At 48.9% G+C, this 18365-nt stretch overlaps 1 protein-coding gene across 2 annotated transcripts in view; it reads left to right on the top strand.

The window, feature by feature from the left end:
- LOC118502694 (M-phase inducer phosphatase-like) overlaps positions 1-18365 on the top strand; it is a 108664-nt gene that overhangs the window by 87995 nt on the left and 2304 nt on the right. Inside the window, exons 1-2 of one of the 2 annotated variants that reach the window (XM_036035211.1) lie at positions 12898-13752; positions 16753-18333. In XM_036035211.1, coding sequence (XP_035891104.1) covers positions 13706-13752; positions 16753-18333 — 1628 coding nt within the window. In that variant the 5' untranslated portion in view covers positions 12898-13705. Of the gene's footprint in view, positions 1-12897; positions 13753-16752; positions 18334-18365 lie in introns of those variants that run through there. The other variant, XM_036035210.1, reaches the window with a different exon arrangement.

The following is an 18365-nucleotide window of genomic DNA, read 5'->3' as shown; positions in this document are numbered from 1 at the left end:
AAGGTATTTGCCAATTTCGGGGAACATTGGGAAGCAAAAAGGAAGCAACCTTATCCCGATAGATCATCACAGTTGCGGGAGGTAGTTATGGAGAAATTGAGACATGTACTCGACGCGACCAGTTAGCCGGTGGTCTTCTGGCAGTGTCTTGATTTTTTACAGCTTCCTTAGAGGGCACCAACCGGAGATCGGTATATCCTTTATGGTTGAATAGATTTTCTGTAAAGAAAATTGTCGGTTTAAAAGCTTTACCGATTGAGGTGTAGAGAGTGTAAGTAGTCCGTTGTCGACTCTTCTGTCTGACAGTTGTATGAACCAATTTAGGCAGCTTAAAGTTCTCAACTTTTAAAATACACAAATTTATTCAGTTTGAAGCGGTCCTGCCGTACAGTTTAGCTTGCTCCAGACGAACGAATCAAGGTGTGTAGTTGAAAATATTTTGAATCCTGGGTTCCTAATCCTTTATTTACGCTAATTGTTCGGTCTCAACCGTGGTAATAGAATAACTCGACTCATTTGAATTGCTTCACAGTAATTCTAGACATTGTATTGATCCAATGCTCTTTCGAAGTCGTTGTCTGAATGCAGTTCTACTTATGTGAGAGCTGTATACATGCTCTCTCATGTTGCATCACGGAAGATTAAGGTCAAACGAACATGTCCCGTGTTGGGATGTGTAATTATTCGGGGCCTACTTGACGTATTTAGGCAAATCCCGGCAACGATCATATGCTGCCCGCCATGTCATGTTTATATGCAAACGAGCATTGATTTTGGGCTGCATTCGTCGGGAGATGTTTATCTGCTGCTGCATACCCAAAGCGCCATCCTTTTTTGGCAGCACTGAATCGTTCCCATCGGTCGCTGCGAGGCCCTCAAGATCACGACCGCTGCGGAGTCTGCGCCCGAAATCCTGGGAACAAATTATCCCCAGTTCGCGCCGCTCGGACCCTTTTTTCTCCTTGCATCCGTTATCCAGTGCGTTTCTTCTTCTCGGTCCTGCTTAGCGCTTCCTTCCGGCCACGGAGCCAGTGAAACATTAATGCGGATCTTGCACTCGGACCTTGATTTGCGGACAGACTCGTTGTGGAGGGAAAACGGAGCGAGATATAGGATGCGTGAGCAGTGCGAGTGGATGTGCAATGGAAACAAGAGTCTTCAAGAATTCCGACATCCTAGCGTTTGATAATGAATTTGAAATATGGGCATCAATTTTTGGACCTCGGGACAAGGGGATTAGAGTAGGTAGACGAACGTCCTGAAAACGTCCCCGAAGCAAAAACTTTGCGCGTGTGTGTGTTGTGCAATGTTGTCAATTAGACCGAATCTCGGAAGTCCGGAGTCCTCATCTCGTCCTGGATCAGAATTCATTTTTCGGCCGGTTCCGAAGAGGGGGAAAATGATGACAACAAGTACATCCAAATGTGCGCCAGTACACAATCAGAGGGTACCTCCGGACCGTGTGAGTTCTTCCTGGTGCGTGTTGAAGACGTTCGCCGAAAGGGGCACAACCGAAATTCCCATCATATCTTTTACCCAGGGCTTTTGGCCTGGTTTTCGACGTGCTCTCCCTTTGCCGGATTCGATTTTGTGCCCAGACAGATGCCCACTTTTCAGGGGACGTGATGCCTTTTTTTTGTTCGATGTGCCGCAAGTTTGCCGGCCCAACTATGTTGCCTATCATCTGTCCCCAGCCGGAGCGGGTTCTGAACCACGCTGTATGCACACAGGACAAGCCGATCAGGTAAGGCTCCGGTTTTTGCCAACAATCTACACCGACTAAAAATAAGAGAATGATCGAAAGAAAACGACTACCCCGCTGCTTACTAGACGTAAGTGAGCATACGTCTAGCGGCTCGATTTGTTTGTAAGAAGGCAGGAAAGGGGCAAGTTGATCGTAGCAGGAGCGCCTTGCCAGAATGGTTGCCTTAAAATTACTTTTTTTGTGTCCCCTAAATGAATGTCCTGTGAGAATGGCAAAAACTTGATCTGTTGTTTCAGTATCAATCGATGAGATAAATGGGGCGTTCAATATCCCATCCTGACACTAAACAGGAGGTTCAGCAACGGATTTGAGCCAATTTCGGGCAGAAATTCTACATACGTTAGATCGCTAGATATCTTTCCAAGATCTCCAAGACTGCAAACTGCAACTTGGGCTGAACTGTCAGATGCTAGCGAAGAAATTATGGCACGTAATAATCCAGGTGTGAATTTTTTGACGAGGAATCGCACCTGATGTTATGGTTTAATGAGCACAGCATAGAGCGTTTATTGCTTGATGCGCCAAATGACTCAAGTACGCCCACATTTGGTGCTCCGGTCGTCTAGGTGGGCTGTACGGTAATATATTCCTTCCGTACTGTCGCAGTCTTTTGCTTCACTGCTCAACGCCTTGCGACAAATCTTGTTAATGTTTATTACTTTACGATGTCCTCAAAACCGCAGGATTCACAGAGAATTTGTTGTTGTGTCTCCTCCTACAGTTTCTATCTATTCTGCCTACTGGTGCCTTAAGTGTGTCACATAGCAATCGCAAATCCTGTAGTCACATTTGGCTACCGTTAACCAAATATGCATCACCGATCGTCTCTCTGCCGGGTTGGTTGTGACATTGAGCGTCGAGCGAATAGCACATACCAGAGATCTATTGACCCCGCGACTGCATTTGGTAGTCTAATGGATTGCCAGTTTTCTCGGCCAATGTTTCACCGCCCGTGTTAGCGTGTTTATGTTCGCGCACGGTTGTTCACCTTTCACCGAGATATTAAGTCAGCAATGTGGACTGTGGACGAAGGTGCTTTTAAAATTCCATCCTCAAGCCGCCGGGTACATCAATGCATGATTCAGATGCCCTAGGAAGGAATAGATAGGTCGGTAGTTGCTACGAGAGTGCTGCTACTAATGTGCTATGGTGCGAGTAACGCTGGTAAAATTTTGAATTTGTTTCCCAACATAGCAGATGACGTTTTTGTTTATCTCCATCCTCTTGCTATATTACAACAAAATGCAAATCAGACCGATTCCAGTCGGGTGATATGCTGCAACCAACCTAAAACACACGAATACCGAACGTATCGCCGCACCCATGTGAACTCTGGTGACGAGGAAAGAAAATTTGACTTTCATTAAAATAGTTCACTGTCTGGACCACCGATTCTGGTTCTGCCGGGGCTTACTTCCTTATTCCATTTGTTGCCTTTTTTGTGTGTGCTCAGAACTGCTGTCAAATTCCTTCAATGTTTTTTTCACAGTTTGTTTTCCCCCCAACTCGGGCCAATCATTATCCTTTTCCGCCTGACACTCACACACACACCATCGGATCCCTTGCCCGGAGTTTTGTATCGAATAAGGACAAGACAGCAACATGGTGCCATATGACGTTGGTGAGCTGCCAGAGTGACAAACGTTGCATGACGTCGAACCGGCTGGTGTGCAACAGTTTCTTCTCAGTCGAAAGGATGGGAAAATTATGGTCCGGAAAACGAATGGCGGGAATGCGTAACAACTAGAAAAAAGAAGTGAGCGCTTGTCCCAGAGTCACACACGCTGCTAGCTCAAGGATTTTTTTTTAAAGTAAAATGTCCTAAAATCACTCGCGCGACCTAATTATAATCATTTTATGGCGCCAGCAGCTTCTCCCCGCACCCAGCTAATCGATCAGTGTTCAGGAATGTTCTTTTTTTTTTGGCCACTCTCAGGATATGCCGTTTCAGGTAATATTGCACACTGGAATTACGTACATTTCTTACGGATCTTATTGGACGAGGGATTGATACGGTTTGGTGCAGTGAAGGAATTTTCCCACCCGATCGGAAGGGATGGGAAGATCCAGTTTCCATCGTATCTTTCCGATAAATCAGCTTCTCAGGACCCATATCCCATATCCGTACCGTACCTTATAGGGCGGTTACGTCCTTGACTTGCGGTTTACTCCCAGGAGAGCATTATTCTCAAAGAACATTATTTTTAATTAAAGCATTTAATGCTGGGACAGTTTCTTGTGGGTCCAAAATTTGCCATACTATAAGCGTCCCATTAACTCCAACTCCTGTACTTGCCTGCGATTAATCATTCTAATAAATGTGTGACAGCGTTACGATTTGCAACGGATCGATGATACTGCTGCGGCTGTGATGCAGCTTCATAAAACAATAACCAGACCAGAAAGCGAAAACCGGACCCACAAATAAATTAGCCTTGATCAAGTTCAATTGAGTTGCCTGTGTTCACAGTGATGCACCACTCTTCAAGTGGGCCGATGACCAAAATGCGCCACTAGCATACCACTTCTTAGATGGGTGGCGTTGTTGCACGCAGAAACGGAAGAACCCGGCCCAAATCGTTGAGCGGCCGTATCGAAGTATGCGTGAAATTGGAGCCAATTGAGTTGACTCCAATTGACAGCGGTGCTGGAAATCGTGCTGCGATCAGCTGCGGGAATCCTTCGGCCGAGTGTGCATCTCCCGTGGAGACAACTCCACCACCCGGTTGCCCCAGCTTCATCGGGCGACGATCCACCAATTTGGTGAGGTTTGTGAATATCTCATCAGTTTTAATCTCAATACAGACGGCGAGACTATCGCGTTTCCTGAGAAGTCTTGATGAAAGTTGCTTGCCCGTTGTGTGCTTGTAATTAAAACCCTATTGTGGTCTTCTGCGGTCTGTTCTTTCGCTGTGCAGCAGGAAAATTCGCGCGCAGAATCGACACTGGCTGCAGAATCGCATCGAGATCTCGCCAGATCCGATGTCCCTTCTTGCGTGCTGCTCATTCCACACATATGCTGCTTTCTTGAAGGTTTCTGCAAGCGCCGGTTCAAACAATGGGATCTCTGATGGACTAGGGAGATTTAAACTGACCACCCGCCAAATTTGCCCGCTACGGTACGGCTTGCGCATGTGTAGCCGTGCGACGAGAGTCTTTTGATCGTAAGCAGCACATCGAGTCGGAGTCGCAGAGGAGGGCACCAGGGATAGGAGCAGCAACGAGGACTCGATCTCCCTTCTTGCGCCCATAATGTGCGCCATGAATCAAAGCGCCTTTTCCCGCACCGAGGACCGCTGCTCTCGGTCCCTTATTCGATACGGAGCTAATTGTTTTCCCTTCGGGTGCCCGGTTTCTTCGAGACCCTTCTTTCTTAGGGGTTGAAAGCAGCGGTCCTTACTGCGGCTGGAGAAGGAAACGAATTGGAGGGCAGTGAAGAAGAAGCCAGTGGTTTGCCAATTTCGTTTGTTGCCGTTTTCGCGCGCTCCGTCGGGTTTATATGTTCTATATTATAGGACTGTGACATTTGCAAATTTTTTTTTTCGTTTATTTATAGAGGCTTTGGGTCTTTGAGACTTCATTCGCCTCTTTCACATTGGCTATATGACGTGCTCCTATGGTGTGTCTAAGTCTTCTCAACATTATCTCTGGCACACGTAAAGTTGTGTTAAGAATTTATATGGCTTTCAGTATTGTTCTAGTTTTCATGAGAGCTAATAAAATTTCTAGCAGGTCAAAGACCTCTCAACTTAACGCTTTATAGTCCGGTTCCTGATCCTCCGATTTGCATGCTAGTCATCACATCAATCTTGATGTGTTGTCCGAACTCTACACACCCAAGGTAGATGAAAAGAGCTTAATCAAGCAAACCATTATCCCCAGCATTCATCGATCAAAATCCAGCTGATACGTTATGTGCTATATTCACTATCTCATCCCGGTACTTTGGGTTTGGAACTGTGAGAGGGTCCTTTGTTCGCAGTGTGACTTTAAACATTGTTTCACGTCGCTGCGGGGGTTGATGTGAGCTCTCCTTCCGGATTTGACCATTTGCCAAAACAAAGTATGTCTCCTGTGCCTTGCTTCGACTGATCGAATCTTACGATCCGGCTGCTTCTTCGATCTCGTCCGTCTGCCCCTAGGAGCGATATTGAGAAAAGGGGGAAAATGCGAATGTCTGCGTACCCAACACCGTACGTACCATCTTGTGACCGTAGCGCCAGACGGAGTGTCTAGCGCAGCTGGATCTTTAAGATTGCAGAAAAGGACATCGGAACTGTGGAACGACGCGCCGGTCATCGGGTCCGGAAGAAGTTGTAAAGGCGCTAACAGAGAGACACGCACGACTGAGACACCAAGAAGGAAAGACAAACAGGCAGAAAAGGAGAGAGAATCGGTGGTTGGTGGTGAAGAAAGTAATGCAATTTTTTTGCAGTCGTTTCCCTTTCGCACACGTACCGCAAGCCTCTTGCCTTCATTATCGTCACCGTTGTCGGGTCCTTCCATCCTTCGCATATCCTTGTTCCTTCCGTGTTCCGTGTGTGTTTGCGTGTGTGCCCGTTTCCCTCAGCCAAGCCAGGTTATATCCTTCCGATGGCCAAAAATTTGTAATGTAGGTTAGGGTGAAGCGACTGTGAAGCTGTAGCAAATGTTCGCGTACACTGTGTGCTTTTTTTTTGCTTTGCTCTCCTCGCCCAGGTATGCGCCGTGGTGCTGTGCGGCGTAGGAGCGGTGGAAAAAAGGGGAAGTAGCGGATCCCTTATGGCACGTGCCCGTATATTTAAGGGATTTTTTGGATAAGAGCCAGAGCACCCCTTGGTGGTGGGCCCCGGGAGTTGCGTTGGGCTGTGCGAAAGGGATGGATGGGCACCGAAAACCGATGCAGTGCTGAAGTTGGGCTGAACTCGAGGTGCGCTATCCGAGTGCCTAGCGGATGTTATTATTATTATTAGTTAGAGCTTTTTTTTGTTCCCCCTTTTGCTAGTCACTGTTGCCACGTTCGTCCTTGCATGTGTGTGTTGCATTGGGCCGACTATTGCAGATGTTTGCCGGGGGTTGTCGCTTTCGGAAGGGACGGTCTTTGCCCGCGCGATTTCGTGTCCGATCGAAAACCCTGACGATGTTGAAGTTTGATGGAAATGCGTGTCTGTGTGTGCGCGCGTGTGTGTAGGGATAAGAGCCTTGCAGCAGGGGTTGTGGATATGGAAACCGGATCCCGTACTTCACGATCGCGCCTAAACGTTTGCTAGAAAACCTGGTGGTGCCTGGTTCCGATCCGGGACGGTTCCCTCAGCGATCCGGAATAGGTTTTTCTCCTATTTACTCATTTTCCTTGCTGTTGATTCTTCGTGGCTCGAGTGTGTTGCGCGCGCTTTTCCATAGTAGCCACCGCCACCAACAACTCTTTTAATCCGCCAGGCGCAGGGGTGAATGGCCGATGGCGATATGAGGCTTAGTCTGGCACGCTAGAATTGCAATGTTAGCCAGCATAATTTCTGAACGCCTAAACTGGTAACCGGTCATAATTAGATTAGAGGATTTGATTCGTTAAGGGATTGCCGATTGGGAGGATGGTGCGCGAAATTCAGCCGTGCATTTAAATCGCCCATGCGCAGGGCTGTCTTCAGCCAGTAAAATGTGGGTTTGTTGAGGGAGGGTCTCTATTTGTAAGGAACCGTTGAATGTTACGACTTGGTGATAAGATAGAGGCAGTCTCGTTATGAATGGCATTGTTAGTGAAAACCGTTAAGTAGTTAGTGAGGATGTACTGCTAGAATCCTCGATATCGCTTACGGTCTAGGGCCGTCGTCTGCCAATCCATTATCCTGGCCGTTCTGGAGGACGCATCAACTCCATTACTTTATCTCAATTTGTGCCTACCAATACCTCTACTGTCCAAGTGGATGAACTAAACCGACTTTATGGGCTGGATTCGTCCGGTGTCATTCTCATGACGTGACTAATCTACCGGAGTCTGATGAGTCTAATTTGCTGTACGATGGTGTGCTCGTAATTCTCGTTCGTCCCACGAGGCCTTCTTTCTCCCTCAGTGGATCCGCTAAGAGGGATTCCTTAGTGGATTGGACAGCTTCCATGTCTCAAGAGCGTATGTGACTACAGAGCCTATAAATTTTCTCTATACAGTCCCAGCTTTGTCCGTGACGACATGTATTTTGAATGGAGCAGGTTCATAAGATTTAACATCTTAGTTTTGATATAAATTTGGAATAATGGTAACTAATATTTTAGCTTATTCAATTAACATTTTGAATCTGCACAGTTTCGCATTAATTAATCACTGTCAGTCTGTGTTTTTTAGGGTCTTGCACGGTTTGATATGTGTCTCATTTAATAAAAAAAAACCATGCTCCAGCAAGCACAGGACCAGCTCGAGTATGACAATAAAAGTGCTCAGTACTGATTGCTGTATTCATGGAATATCCGCTCGGCTATGGTTGATTCGATCTACTGCATATGTCCACGGGTGCCTCATGCTGAGCAAGTCCGGGGCAACAAAAAGAAAAATAGTTCAGTTACAATCTAATCCCTACCCCGTTTGCTCGCAGTTTGCTCCCTCGCGCTCAAAACCTCATACTAACTTGCGCGATAGTACAAACAATAAGCGGCCATCTTTTTTCCGAGCGGGACCATATCCTGCGTGGTGCACACTCCAAAACAACCCCCTCAGAAACCTGCGCACCCTCATGCATTTAATGAAAACGCAACCACTCGGCGGGCTCGGGAAATGTTGCACATGCGCACCGAAAGTGAGATCGTGCGCCTAGCAGAACGGCACGGGATTTCCGTTTCGGGTGTTGGTGGTGGAAAATGTGAACAGATGTGAAAACTCTCATCCCTGATTGTGCGCCTGTCCGGATAGGGTGTGTCTGGATAGGGAAAGCGCGCAGGATCGAAGGGATTCGCTATCAAACGGTGCTGGTGGCCGTTGCACTTAGCGTTCAGGGAGGTATTGGACGCCACGGGTTCTACGGGTGGCTAATGTCCGTAAGAGGACACGAAAACGTAAACCCCGAGCTAGGGTGGTTGGCCGTTTTATAACCACCTGCTCAATTTCCCTGCCGCAAGACCAGCATTCTGGGATGATTCATATCGCTGGAAAGCATTATAGTTTGGTTGGTTGGTTGGTAGATTAGTTTATAGAGGCTTTGAGTTATTAGACCGCATTCGTCCCGAGAGTTATTATAATGGCTTGGTTTTGGTGCCTCTTGCAGATAACATTCTTGTAACTCTTTTCTTTCTGTTGATTGCAAAACGAGCTCTAGCACTTACACAACTACAATCGTGGCACTGTGATTTGCATATGGCGCCCATGGAACAAGTTTGCTTGCTTGAGTCAGCTGAAAATAGATTCGCAAACCCCCTAGCCTTTAGCTAGGCAAAAGGGTTCTATGCTCCCGAAACTTACCATGACAAATACATTTTTGGGACTTTCTGGCGCACCGAAACACGCGGCAAACATATCTCACATACACATACCAACTTCAAACCCAGGTATGTGTGTGTGTGTTTTTCATCCCCACTTGCTCGCTTCCTGGACGCTTCGGTGGTGCGCTCAGCTGTGCGCGAGTTAAGATACCGCCGGTATACCTTCCTGGATTCTAGCGCACAAACACACTAGGGAAAGATTGCGAATCGTCTTCATCTGCGCCCAGCAACTCTGGCCACTGCATCACAACTACTACCTCGCGACGAATAGTTCTCGTTCGTCTCTCTATCACACACGATCATCATCAGGAGCATCAGGAATGGAAAAAGAAGTTGACCGCCGAATAAAAAAAAGCACAGTTCCATATTCCTTACCACGTTCACGTTTGTCTTACTTTATGTGCAAGACGCGAACCTGCTTGGATGTGGTACGCGGCACGATGGAAAGGAAGAAGGATGTTTCCTCGCTCTCGTGTATTCGCATTGCGCGACTCCGCCAGACTCGGCCGATCGCTCCTGGCACGGACAGGAATGCGCCTCTATGGGGAGGTTTTCTTCCCCGTTCTTACTGCTCTGGTGTACGTCATTACTGTTGTTCGGCTATACAAACTTGGTATCTGTATGGTGTGTGCATAGTTTACATATGCTATGCCTCTAGAGCTGCCCGATCCGCACATAGAAGGCAGATGACATTCAACGATATTACACACAAAAAAAGGGTCTAAGTCGAAATCCGCGGATAAAATTCTCTAAAGCGTAGCATAGACAACATTGTTTTGCAACATTCTTATATAATGGGCGAAAAAATCTATACAAACTCATTACTGTTAACTGTATCATTATACCTCTCGGTGACTCAGATCGGTTACTATTATTCAATATCAATAATCTGTTACATTCTACCCCTGGAGGGTAATGAATGCTGGTAATGCTTTTATTACTGGTTCGATTTTTTTGAAGGGATGGTACTTGTTGTATATCGTTGCCCGCGAAACCATTGTTTTAGCCTAATGGACCTGCCAGTTGACACGTACACAGTCGGTTAGGACAATCGAGGGAAATTCCAGACCATTTGCCCTTGGAAGTGACACCGCCTATCTTTAGTACCCACAACACTATTGATAGAGTTTGGTCGTATTATTATGTAGCATTTGTGTAGATGTATAAATGCCCTAACACTGTCCTATTTCCTGCTCATTCTATCACCTCCATTTCTCAAAACATATATTCCATGTACATCACCGCTTCTCCTGGTGAATGTAACAAACACCAACGCACGTCTGCCGTCTTGGGACGGAGGTCCTGTTGACCGAAGAAGAGAGTGCGAGAGGGAGAGAGAGAGAGAGGGGAGGAGGAAAATCCTGTCAGATTTGGGATAAGGCTAGGATTCTTACTGGGTCGAACGCCCTCAACTTCAAGAAGGTTGCTCTTCGCTCAGAAAACCCACTGCTGACCATAGTGGGATTTGTTTTCTTTTCATTTTACTTTTCTCTCCCTAGTCCCTATACGGTCGGTCAGCTGAGTGCGGGACGCAAAAGGCATGAATAGGCAGAAAAAGGAATCAGTGATTTTTTTTTTTTGGTCACGTTTCTTTGCCAGTGCTTCTTCCTTCCTTTATGCTCTTGTTTGATGTGTGGCTCGTCCTCAACCGGTTCACTTCGTGTGTCTTTGTCCGAGCAACTTCGAAGACAGGTTCCTGGTCCGGTTAGATGCGGTGAAACGAAGGAACTTTATGTCCTTCTATCGTCCATCGTCCCATGTCTGGGGGATGGGGGTTTGAAACTATGGTGGGGTAGAATTGTTGTCTTCTCGCGCTTAACGGTGACGTTCAGCGCTTCCATCCATCGATCAGCTTTCAGAGAGATATATAGGCATGTGGAGCGGCAGAATACCGACAAAGTTCTTGGCGAATGGGAATGGGCCACAAATACGTTCGGGATATTCCTCGTACCGGATTAACCAACTTCACGATCTTACTTTCTAAATACTTCAAGAGCACCAGAATTACATATTTTCCGTATACAACGTATACTGCATTTCTAACACAAAACATTCAGCTAATTGTGTACATGAAGCGATAAAGAATCACAACTTCCTATTACGTCGCACCACTTATCTCGCACTTCGGCACTTGAAGCGGCAAGACCATCCATATCTCAAGACTCCATCGAAACCGTTGGTCAACCGTCATTTTGTTGTTGTCTGATTAGCCTCACAAGCAGAAAGGCCAGCAAAGCGCGCTCTCTCCACGCGAGGGGACACCCGCTGGATTTGGAACGTTTCGTTCGCTGCACCCGAACGTTGAAGTCTTCTAATCAAAATTTCCGCCCGGCAAGCGCATGAGCGGCTGTTTCATCTCTTTTTACTGAGAACCTTCAACACGACGACGGTCACTAGTTTGATGGTATATGGGCAAAAGAATAGCTGAACGGTGAGACCAGTCAACTTATACGGACGCCGTCAGAGTTATCAATGGGCTGCACACTCTCTAGCCGCTAGAGCTAAATTTGTTTTGATTGTCCCTAATTCCGAAGAGTTCATCGTCACCAACACTGGTTGGAAGGTTTCTATTTAAAAGCGACTTTCGATGTTGGTTCCGGTGATGTATGTAGGGTGTAGGTTCCACCCTATCGATCATGTTCGTCCACAACGATATGTGTAACAGTCCAGTCGCGGTTATCTCAGATTGCGTGTATCTTCTCAGCTGAGATTTGATGTCCCAAGATTCGCTGGTTCGCTGGAACAAGTGTATTTTCCAATCAGATTGGAATCGTTCCGGTCTTCTCGAAAATTCTCCCAAGAAGAGCCCATCAAGATCGGAACGTTTCAATGTACCCTTCTAAAAATGCATGTAGAGAGTGCAGCATGGATGCTGTCCGACATCTCCTGTACATGCCTTCCAGACGTGCTGTGCTGCTGGTACATGGAATTCTGTTCTCCAATACCAACGGATCGTTGTTTGGACCCTTTCATGCTCGCAGGGCCACAGCATCATTCTCTCTCGCGCATAAGTGCCATGGAGATTCTTGATTCTTGATCATGTTGTTTATACTACACACACAGCTCACACACTACTGCATGTCACCGTTGCATCTAGTTTTTGTTTTGTTTTGTTTCTATCTTACTCAGTATACTGCCGAAATGCATACACAGGAGTCGGGTAGTGGTGCTCCCATTTATATGCTAGTATGTGCCAAAGCAGCATTCGGTGCGTGTGTGTGCCGCAAACCGACACACTACCAAGGTCCAACACACCGGAGGTCCTTTTCCCCGTTTTGCACACCCGCAAACCTCGCAAGTGCCGGTTCGCTCACACTACCGCGGCGCCAAGTGATACTAGCACGCTTGCCCGTTCCATCGTGCAGGGCGCCCGAAAGAACGTTTCTCTGCTGCGTCCGGTCCCTGTTACACAGCCGCACGCTGCACTTGTTGCTATCTCTTTTGCCCTACCGCCGGTACATTATGTTGATGGGTTCTTTGCTAGCAAACATGAACATGCCGTCCCCGTACGCATACACGCAGCATAAGAATATGTGCGCGCGCCCGCCCGAGAGATAGAGAGAGAGAGAGAGAGAGCGAGATGTTGCGCACGTCGGCGTGAGCGCACCGGCTTGAGAAGGAGAGCGAAAAAAGGACTAGGCAGAAGTTGAGCCTGTGGCACGCTAGGCAGCGCAACCTCATCCCGGCTCGGCGAAACAGGCTGTCATTCGTGTTCAGAGCCTCGACGCAGGCAGTAGCTCCTCGGCAAATTGAAACAGCAGCGCAAGAGCTATATCAACATTTGTAGATTGAGAGTTCAGATAGTTAAGCTATTGCGATAACCCCTTCTTGTAACGTGTGCAATGATCAAACGATCTTTCGTCGCGCAGCAGCTTAAGATCATGCGATAACCAGATTTGCCAAGGCCAGCCCTCCCATCAAGGACTTTCGCGGCATCCTCCGTCCCGATGATCGTCAGTTGTGTGGTGTGTGATCGCGTAAACAAATAGTTTCCGGGGCAGACTGAAGAGAAGAAGAAAAAAAAAACATTCAACTTAAGCCAAATCATGCTTCGGTAGCATCGGCTTCGGAAACGGAAACGCAACTGTATTGTACATGTGTTTGTGTGCCCTGTGTGTTCCGTGCATTCTACTTATCTGATCCGTGCGTGTGTGTTGTGTGTGTGTCTGCCTGTCCTCGATCCTTTGTGATATTGGACGATCGTAAAATCATACCTAAATATGTTCAAACATGATTCCTAGCATCGACAACAGCAGCTAGCGATCGAAGATCACCCCAGTGTTGGTCGGGAAAAAAATTGTCCGTGTCCGGTCAAATCTAATCTCATGTTCGCGCACCAGTGCTAGTGCTCTGTGTACGTTCTGGTGGAAGAGAAACATTTCGTGTTAGCAGCAACTATTCGGTTGGGTTTACAGCCCACAGAGGAAGAGAGCAGTGTCTCAGGCGTACGCAATATATCAGACACCAGCGTCAGAGTCCAAACCAGCCTTCATCATGTACTTCGACGACAACGTGGTGTTCGAGATTGTCGAGCATACAAGGTAAGGGTCGTCTCTTCTGCTTCCCGCTGCTCATCAGGATTGTGGGGGTTAAGCCAGAGTTAAGCTAGATCCTCGTTTGCTACTCGGTTGCAGTTGAAAACTTTCTCGTTTACATGAAGTGTTTGGAAGCAGCTTCAAAGCAAAGACTTTGAATGTTTCCCTTACGAACAACGTAAAAACCAAACGTTGAATATTTTTCTAAGTCTCCTCACATTCGAGTAAAACGTTTGAGGGTGTTCCATTGGCCCCACACAATTCTTCAAACGTTTGAGGACTTCCTCCGCGGTGTTTGCTTCAAGAAGGAAAGGGCTGTTGAAGATTCCCTGCGCCTAGAGACACTCCCATACACACGGAGCTCACCGGCGCTAATTTATGGGAGTCCATGCGTTCTCCCTTTCGTCAAGTGGTGCTAGATCGTACAGGAAGACGAAAGACCAAAAAAAAAACCTGACAGTGGTGTCGACCCGGGATGGGCTGTTGTTGCCCCGCTACCAGGATGGCTTTTTCCCAGTTCGCACACAACATTCGTACGAGGAAACTGGGTCCCCCGCCGCCCGTTGGTCGAGCGTATCCGCCGTGTGCAGCCAAGGGAAACGACTTAATGTGGAGTGCACACAAAAGGAAAACTGTTTTTAGAACTGGGGAGAAAGACATGGATGTTACGGTGTGCTCTGTGATGGTGGTCGCGCTGACAAGTACAATGCCCTCCCATGCAGAAACAAGTTAACGTGATCCTTGCGGCAACGGCAAGGAAGTCTCATCAAGCGAGGTCACTGACTGACGGGTGTGTGCGGGGGGTTAATTTGAAGCCTCTTCTGGAACCGTCACTAGGGCGTATTTCCCGACTAGCTCACTTCAACCAAGTACCGGCGCTACGTCATGGTGCAAACAAGCAAAAAACCTTCCAAGAGATCTTCTCGATCGCTCCTCAACGATCATCTCCATTCCATTCTTCGGTTAGCCCATTTTCCACGCAACTAGAGAGTTTGGCCAAGTTCCCGAAAGGCTTGACTCTACTTGCCGGGCGAAAGAACCACGGTGGATAGTAAAATCGCGAAAAATTCACTTTCATTTCGCGCACATTTTCGTGCCATTCATGTGAAAGCTTACTACGGCGCGTCGGTTGGCGCTCACCCCGCGAGGGTGGGTGGCTGGGCAGAGTGGGTGGTGCTGCGGAATGGTAAATGTGTGTATTTACGATGAGTTTTACCGGTTGTGCGTTCTTCTTTTGTGTCTACATTCGCGCGCATATTTCGCCCGTGGGTTTGGCTTTTGGCTGCGATAGGCACAAGAGACGTAGCAGGAGGTAAAAAAGGGAGTGGGGGGGGGAGGAAATGGGTTTGTTGTGGTGGTTGGTTTGCCCAGATTTGGCAATCGGTCCGTTACTCGCATCATTCTACCATGCGTAGAATTTGTGCCCGAATGAAATCGAGAAAGCGTTTGGCTGGGCCGGCGAGGGTCTTTGTCTTGTGCCTCACTAGGCCATGGTTGTTGCCCAGTTGCTATTATGCTTCTTGTTCGACGCCCGCGGAACGCCTGGTCCGGCATCCGGTAGAAGAAGCAAGCTGGGGCGAAACTTTCAGCTCGGCTGCTATTATATTTGTCTTTACGCGTTGAGACTCGTCTCCTTGAGATAGGTCAGTTGCAGTTTCGCGGGACGCCCGGCCGAACGCGTCTTGCTCGTTGGACCAACGCAATTGTCCAGACGATGGGATGTTACGCTCTGCACGTCTGTGTGTTGTGTATTTTTTTTTCCTTCGCCTTGTACCTTCTTCGGTCAATCATCTTTTTTTGCGCGTGAACATCGTTCACTTGAATCCAGGTGCCATCCCGGCCAGGCGGTGCACCCGTTGTCCGGCGATCGTGTACGGCGGCCGGGTGCGAAGAATGAATGGAAGCAAACTGCATTCAACTGCAGCCAAAAGTCAAGGAACCACATTTGGGTGTGTGTGTGTGTGTGTGTGTGTGTGTGTGTGTGTGTGTGTGTGTGTGTGTGTGTGTGTTTGTATGCGATCGTGCGTGAATGTGTTGAGCGCGTGTGTGTGTGTGTGTGTGTGTGTTTGTGAGCTCGTGTAGATCTCAAGATCTTGCTTTTTATGCTGTTCGGAACCTGGAGGGAAGAACGCTTAGCCGATTCCAACGATCACACTTACACACGCGCAATAATCCCTTAGGTTCGTAAGGTTTGCCCCAGTTCGGAGAGAGGGATGTTTCTATTTTCGGCCATAGCTTTTCTTTCCCCCTTATACGTGGGCCTCCTTTTTCCCGTGCCACCACCATTGACCGCCTTTCCACCCCCGAAGGCGCCACGAATGCTAGTAAGAACACTCGTCGACATTAGCCCTTACCGCGGGTCTACATGCAAGCGCGCGCGACATCGCGTTATCAACAATGCCGTTCACACTACGCATGGGCTCTGTGTGTGAGGCTGGATGATTGCTAGCAATGCGTTCGCATGTGGTGAAGCGAGCGAGAGGGAGGCAACGACACTGGTAGAATGTTGGAGAGAAGCGACATCGGGTCCCTCCTGGTTGAGCGGCGCCAGATGTGACCTTCTCACGGCGGGCTGCAGAGCCTGCTGTTTGTAGCTATTGCTGTTATTATTACTACTGCCATTGCACCCTCGGAGGTACTTCCAGCGCGATGTGAGTGTGTGGGTAGCGGGATCCTTTGCCTAGACACAGAGCTCGACCACACAACCACACTGGCACAAGCAGCACATGCACTGCAGTTTGTTGTTATGACTGTGGGGTACTGAACCCGGCGTATTTTGTATCGTGGGATAGCAAAAGGGCGCGCACATGGACACATGGACTATCCTTGAGGCATAAGCACGATGTAGAACATAACCTCTCCCGCAAGGTATAATTAGCGAAGCGAGGGTAAATCCCGTGACCGGTGGTTCCGGTTGCATTTCGATAACGTTCACCAACAACTAGTAGCGGCCCCATGTGACTTTACTTAACTTCGTTTTTTGCTTTCCTCTTTTTTGCTCAACAGCCGCTTCACATTAAACTCCGCCAGTCGATCGCCGGCCAGCAGACGAGCGGAACAGCGTCAGCGCAGCCAACAGTTCCGTCAGCATGGTATACCGCAGCGCATGATCTACGACGATAGCTGCAAGTTGTTGGCGTCCCCCGGCAAGGAAAACATGCCGACCGAGGAGCTATCGTTCTACCAGAGCCACAGCCCGCAGCAGAGTCCACGGCCGTGCAGTCCGTGCACGCTCTGTCCGGAGGATTCGCTCGGTGGCGATTTGCTACCGTCGGAGAATAACACCCCCAGCAAGCATGTGACCATCCCGATCGTAAGCAACAATGGGTCGGGTCCGATCGTCGCTGGTAAGCTGGCGGCCGTACCGGGCGGTCTTGGGTATCGTCTGCGCCGACCACTGGACGACCACGATCCCAACTCGATGGACTCCGGGTACGGTGCGAGCGTGCTGAACGATGCGCTGATGAGCTCGCTGCACAGCACCAGCAGCAGTGCCAGCAGTACGATGGCGGCCACGAAAACGCACTCCATGTTTCAGTTCAACCACTCGTCGACGGCCCTTTCGCGGCACAGTTCCCGTTCGCCGGCTAGCTCCCGGGGTCGGCTACTCCTGCACAGCAGCCTATCGTCCGGCTCGATGGAATCGATGGACGATATGGAGCTGTTCGATATGGAAGCGATGGAGGACGAGGACATTGAGGACAAGTTGCAATCCTGCCCACAGTCGCAGACCCAGCAGCCGAGTGGGCTTAGCTCGCTGATTTGCGGCACCATCAAGACGACGAAAACGGCAACCACACCCGAGCATCAGAAGCGTCCGTTCGTGCGGCGGTGTTTGAGTCTCACCGAAAACAACCAGAATGCCATCCTGCCTCCGCAGCACCACACGGTTGCATCGCCGATGAAGACGCCGGAACGGTATTCGCGCCGGATGATCGCTATGAACGATCAGGAGAACTGCAATCTAACGCCGTACTCGTCGCGCACCGCTACCGTTTCCTCGACGGAGGTAACGCGCTGTTTCAAGCGGCCCGAACCACCGGGTGTCAGTCCGGTACAGAGCAAGCGCACCCGGATGCAGATGGACGTGATGTCGCTGGCAACGGCACCACCCGCAGTCAATGCGCTGGACAGTCCGGCAAGGACGACCGTGCTGGCGGCGGTACCGAAGAAGCCCGTTTACCAGAAGTCAATCTCGATGAACGATGCGCAGATCATGAGCGCACTGTCGCGATCGTCGTCCGAGCCGGATTTGATCGGTGACTTTAGCAAATCGTACGTGCTGCCGCTGATGGAAGGTCAGCACCGGGATCTGAAGTCGATCTCGGGTGATACGATGGCGCGGCTGGTACGCGGCGACTACAACGACAAGATTGCAAGCTTCAAAATCATCGACTGCCGGTATCCGTACGAGTTCGAGGGCGGTCATATCCGGGGTGCGAAGAACCTGTACACCCAGGAGCAGATCATCGACGAGCTGATCAAGTCCAAGACTGAAGCACCGACGGCCGGTGGCCAGGACGGTACGATGCGTCGCCACATCATTGTGTTTCACTGCGAGTTCTCGTCCGAACGTGGTCCAAAATTGTAAGTGTCGCCCGGTCGTTTACACCCCCTGT

The sequence above is a fragment of the Anopheles stephensi genome, chromosome 2 (genome assembly GCF_013141755.1).
Source record: "Anopheles stephensi strain Indian chromosome 2, UCI_ANSTEP_V1.0, whole genome shotgun sequence".
Taxonomy (NCBI): Eukaryota; Metazoa; Arthropoda; class Insecta; order Diptera; family Culicidae; genus Anopheles; species Anopheles stephensi.
This window is presented reverse-complemented; position numbering and strand designations above follow the sequence as displayed.